At 42.1% G+C, this 6008-nt stretch overlaps 1 protein-coding gene across 1 annotated transcript; it reads right to left on the minus strand.

Annotated features, from left to right (window-relative positions):
* Positions 1 to 629: 629 nt before the first annotated feature.
* On the minus strand, positions 630 to 5632 carry LOC126949372 (putative protein FAM172B). Its single transcript, XM_050782142.1, has 2 exons — positions 5344 to 5632; positions 630 to 2641 (listed from the first exon to the last, which is right to left on the minus strand). Exon 2 carries the CDS (start codon positions 2630 to 2632, stop codon positions 1544 to 1546), a length of 1089 nt encoding a protein of 362 aa, XP_050638099.1. The 5' UTR covers positions 2633 to 2641; positions 5344 to 5632; the 3' UTR covers positions 630 to 1543.
* Positions 5633 to 6008: the final 376 nt, after the last annotated feature.

Genomic DNA, 6008 nt, shown 5'->3' on the forward strand with positions numbered 1-6008 from the left:
TTGCCTGTGACTTTGTTCCCCTAGCCAACTACTATTGTTCTTCAAACTAAGCATCATTTTCTTTGGGAAATATTCCTTGAACCCCAAGGTTGGTTAGCTCTCATGCTAGATATTCCATGGCACCCTTTCCTTTTTTTTTTTTTTTTTTCCAAAGACGGAGTTTTGCTCTCATCGTCCAGGTTGAAGTGGAGTGGCACGATGTCGGCTCACTGCAACTTTTGCCTCCCTGGTCCAAGTGATTCTCCTGCCTCAGCCTCCCAAGTAGCTGGGATTACAGGCGTTCACCACCTTGCTTGGCTAATTTTTGTATTTTTAGTAGAGATGGGGTTTCACCATGTTGGCCAGGCTGATCTCAAACTCCTGACCTCAGGTGGTCCGTCCACCTCAGCCTCCCAAAGTGCTGGGATTACAGGGATGAGACACTGAACCCAGTCTGCACCCACTCTCCTCTACTATTTAACACTCTTCACATTTGTAATTTCTCGGCCATTGTAAACTCTGTAAAGAGAAAGGCAATGTTGGGGTTGTTTGCTACAGTGTCCCAAACACCTAGTCTTGACTGGCACATAGTAAGCACTCAGATATTAGTTGAAGATATGAGTGAACACACACACGAGACCAAGAAATTTATTAAAACATTTTTTTTCTTCAGACCTGGTGAACGGAGTACAACAAATTTTAACAAAAAACATAAACAGACAAAGAATGCAGTTTGCTTATGATGTTTAATCTTTATGTTCACTTGTAATTTTACTATGATATTAATATTACAGAAATCAAAGATTGATTCTATATCTAATTTTTATCAATTGCCATTTTGCTGTCATTATATCAAACCATAGCTTTTTTAAAAAAAGATCTTCACACTTAACTAACACTGTAAAATATTAATGATGGCACTGAATTCCCAGTTCATCAATAGGCTACAAAAGAGAATATGTTCACTTTTCAAAAAAGCAACGAAATGGCCGGGTGCAGTGGCTTATGCCTGTAAGCCCAGCACTTTGGGAGGCCAAGGTGGGTGGATCACCTGAGGTCAGGAGTTCTAGACTAGTCTGGGGAACATGGCAAAACTCTGTCTCTAGTAAAAATACAAAAATTAGCTGGGCGTGGTGGCACGTGCCTGTAGTCCCAGCTACTTGGGAGGCTGAGGCAGGAGAATTGCTTGAACCTGGGAGGCGGAGGTTGCAGTGAGCTGAGATCATGCCACTGCACTCCAGCCTGGGCTACAGAGTGAGACTCCTCCTCTTCCTTCTCCTCAAAAAAAAAAAAAAAAAAAAAAAAAAAAAAAAGCTAATGCCTATAATCCCAGCACTTTGGGAGGCTGAGGTAAGAGGTTCGCTTAAAGCCAGATTTCCATACCACCCTGGGCAGCAAAATCAGACCCTGCCTCATAAAAACAAAATAATAAAAAGTAACAAATCAAACCTCAAGCCAGAACATCATATTGTGTGTGAGTTGAAAGTGTTTTTTTTTTTCCTTCCAGAATCTATATTAGCAAAGTTGCAGAAGGACAAAAAAAACCTTAGATGACAAAAGTAGTTTAAGCACTTTGCTTTCTTTTTGTGGAACCTCTAGTCACTATTGGCATTTGAGAGAAATTAATGGTTGTTCTGGCTTTTAAAGCTTTTTTAAAGTACTTAAAAATTGACTGAAGGCTAGAGGAAGGGGCTAAGCTGTACTTTTCTGTACCAGCAGAAACCATAGGAAATTCCTTTTTGAAAACAGTAGCTGCAGGTTTATCCAAAGGCTTAGGACTTGTCACCCATTCACGGCAGTGGTGCTTTATCCATGCTAATAATTGTACATCACTTCCCAGCTGGTGTCCTACATGATGTTCAGAGTCAATAAGTGCAACAGCATATACTTTGCTCATCACTTCCCACCTTCTACGAACAAGCAAGTCCATAAAAACCAAGCCTCCATAACCATGTACAATGAAGGCAATATCCTTGCCTTCAGTCTTTGAAATGAAGTAATCCCATATGTAAGCCATGTGTTCTTCGGGGGTGTTGCTGCATCTTTTTGGAATGCATTTGGGAGGATGCTGGAGAGCGAAAAAGCTCCCACCTGGAACCATTTTTAGAGAAGACGACTCAATATTTTGTGTTAAAAGGCCTTGCCACTCTTTTTCCATCTTTAGTTCCACAAAATTATCATTGGGGTTTAGCACCATTACATCATAATGTGCCTGCAATGCCATTTGAATACACGGTATCTGACTTCCATGTTGGAGACCATGATGTACTATTGCCTGCTGACTCCACTGACCAGCTCGAAAGACCCCATGGTCTTGAAGAAGGACAAGAAGAGCAGAATGGTGATTTGTTAATGCTTTCTCGCTCATAAAAAAGAAGCTTCTTGGTTCTTCTTCATCAGCCTCAGGTGGGATATATACTTTTTGTAATTTGCACACCTTCTCCAAAAGCTCATAAATATATTGTTCAAGCAAATGGCCAAGGGCCTGGTAGCGCTTGCTATTTTTCTCAAGCACATTTTCATAATAGTTAAAGACAAAAGGCCTTTGTGTTTCAGTGTGTCTGAATTCAGCTTTTTCATTGAAGTCATATTTAAGTTCTCCTAGTAAGTCAGATTGTTCAATAAATTTTTGGAAGCTCAGCTCCTGTGTCATTGGTAACCACTGAAAGTTAAAAGAATAATAGTACATCAGTGCTAGTAAAAGTCAAATGAAAATTTCAGCTTGTCAAATTCTTCCTGCAGCACATGATGCTAAACTAAGCGGGTCAGAAAGACATTAACCTTCTAACCAGTGGTAAAGATGTTAATTTGAAATAATTGTGAATGATTCAAAACAGTGAGAGACTGAATATATGAAGGGACAATGGAGAGACCATATGTAAATATGGATTTTTTTGACACACAATCTGCCCAGGAAGCCAACCCCTCATTTACAATAAACAACTCAGGAAGTCAGTCTGGTATAAATCAGACTGGCAGGAAATCAGATCTCTATCACTAGTGACAATTCAGGAAACTAACCAGTAACTTCTACAACACTTGGCGCTAAATGGCAAGAACTTCATTAATATCTGACAGCTTTCCTAATTTTGTCCCTATTTCCAACCTGAGACCAACCAGAGAGAGCCAAATACGTACCCCTAGCCAATCACGCAAGATGTCCCCATTTCTAGTTAGCTCACCTACAGCTTCTCCACGACAACTTGCAATCAGGGCAAATGTGAAGTCTTTTCTTTTTTTCCCCACTATAAAGCTCTCCTACTCTTCTGCTGCCTTGAGTCTCTGCCAAAACGCAAGTGATAGTGGTGGACTCCCTTGCTACAGCAGGCTCAGAATAAATAGGCTTTTCTCATTTGGTTGGTCTTCATTTATTTCTACAGAAGATATTTAATAACTTTTGCTGTTAAATGAATGGCAGAAGATAGAAGCGAGAGTGAAATGTGAATCAGGCAATGGAAATTATGATCAATTCAGTGAATACTAGAAGATACAGTTATTCTGATGTCTGAGAAGGAAGAAAAATACGCTAGATGAGAAATTAACTTAGATAGTTCCTTAGGCAGAGCATAAAGCTGGAAAAAAAGGCTTTGAAAGGTTAAGTGGCTTTCCCCAAAGCCAAACAACTGTCAGAGGAGTGACTGCGGATAAGGCTGACTTTCAAATGAACTTTCTTAACAAATATGTTAACACTCTCCCTTCTTAATTCCTTAACACTGACACTGGCAAACTACAACCCACTTCCAATAAGTAGCACTCCAAATGATTTTCAGTGCAACTCGAGTTGCTATTAGGCCTAAGGCAAAATTCAAATGGTGCTTGCTTGGATGTCTTAAATCTCTTTTAATTTTTTTTTTTCTTTTTTTGAGATGGAGCCTCACTCTGTCGCCCAGGCTGGAGTGCAGTGGCACGATCTCGGCTCACTGCAACCTCCACCTCCCAGATTCAAGCAATTCTCCTGTCTCAGCCTCCTGAGTAGCTAGGATTACAGGTGCCCGCCATCATGCCCAGCTAATTTTTTTTTGTATTTTAGTAGAGACGGGGTTTCACCGTGTTGCCCAGGCTGGTCTTGAATGCCTGAGCTCAGGCAATCCACCTGCCTTGGCCTCCCAAAGTGTTAGGATTACAGGTATGAGCCACCACACCTGGCCAAATCTTTTTTTTAAATTAATTTTTTCCCCACTTCAATAAGCTGGTCTAAGATTTCTTACTCCCTTCTCACTTTCTAAATCTTATTCTCTGACCCCTCTAACCCAAAAGGTACTTTACAAAGGTTTTTGGTTGTCCAAAGCACTATCCAGACTGCTTGCTATTCCTTCCTTTTCTATTAAAAATGCATCTAGTCTTTGCTGATCTCAGGTGTTATTTTTGAAAGACAGGGCCTGACTCTGTCACCCAGGATGGAGTGTGGTGGTGTGATCACAGTTCACTGCAGCCTCGACCTTCTGATCTCACAGTTCACCTCAGCCTCCCAAGTAGCTAGGGCTACAGGCACATGCCACCATGCCTGGCTAATTAAAACAAATTTTTTTTAGAGACGGGATCTCACTATGTTGCCTAGGCTGGTTTGAAACTCCTGGCCTCAAGTGATCCTCTTGCCTTGGCCTTCCAAAGTGCCGGGATTACAGGTGTGAGTCACCATGCTCAGCCTCTCAGATGTTATTATGTAATTAATTTACTTTTTCTAAAGTGTAAATAATTGACAGACTTAACCATCCTTTAAAAAAAAAAAAAAGCGCCGGGCGCGGTGGCTCAAGCCTGTAATCCCAGCACTTTGGGAGGCCGAGGCGGGCGGATCACAAGGTCAGGAGATCGAGACCACAGTGAAACCCCGTCTCTACTAAAAATACAAAAAATTAGCCGGGCGCGGTGGCGGGCGCCTGTAGTCCCAGCTACTCAGGAGGCTGAGGCAGGAGAATGGCGGGAACCCGGGAGGCGGAGCTTGCAGTGAGCCGAGATCGCGCCACTGCACTCCAGCCTGGGCAACAGCTGAGACTCCGTCTCAAAAAAAAAAAAAAAAAAAAAAAAAAAAAAAAAGCCTTGAAAATGGATGCAATGCATGGCAAAAATCCATGCTTCAAAAATCCAAGAATGTTTTACATTGAGGCCATGGTGAAACAATCTAATGGGAGGTCATAACCTTATTCAAAATTTTCAGTGGTGATGTTTGTTGACTTCTTGTTTCCAGACTGGCATGTAAAAATCTTGGAAGTTGCTACTCAGTCCTAACAAGTAAAAAGCTAGACAAACTGAAAATCAAAAGCTCTTCTTCATAGGATCCATAAAAGAAGTAAGGTTATTGGGCATACTACTGCCTCCAAAATCGGAGGGACTGAAAGCACGTCAATATAGAGAATCACAACTTACCAGAGCAGAAAGTAGCTGCTGAAGCCGCCAATGGAACAACTACCAGGATAGGTCAATGTGAAGGATCAGTGTGGACAAGTCAGAGGGACCTAGCCATCCCCTCTTCCTCGCTCCCCAATTTTGTTTAAGCTCCTGGAGCTCTCACAGGTCCTCAGGGTGACTATCCATGCCTCTGGTAGTGGGTGGGGAAAAGGAGCCATTTTGAAATACGCCAGAGCATTTTGTTCTTCTTAACAAGGTCTGCCCTCAGGAGAAGCTATTTAATCAGAGGCTAACCTGCCGGGGTTTTATCAGAGCCTAACTGACTTGGGGGAAGGGAAATATCCAACTCTAGCCCACTCTAGCTACCCTGCCCAAACCAAGGGGGTTGTAGTGAACTGAGACCTGTGAAGTTCACAGTCTAGATGCACAGGCTTACTAAAATTCTCAATAGTCTCCCTTCTCACTCAGAATAAAAACTAAGTTCTTATCATGGCCTACAAGGTCTCACATGGCCATTAGCTCTCCAATGTCATTTCCTACCACTTTCTCACTGGTTTACTCATCCAGTTACATGATCTGGGGCTTAGCTCCTTCTCAGGTGTCATTTCCTACCACTCTCTCACTGGCTTACTCATCCAGTTACATGATCTGGGGCTTAGCTCTTTCTCAGGTGTCATTTCCTA

Source organism: Macaca thibetana, chromosome 2 (genome assembly GCF_024542745.1).
Source record: "Macaca thibetana thibetana isolate TM-01 chromosome 2, ASM2454274v1, whole genome shotgun sequence".
NCBI lineage: Eukaryota > Metazoa > Chordata > Mammalia > Primates > Cercopithecidae > Macaca > Macaca thibetana.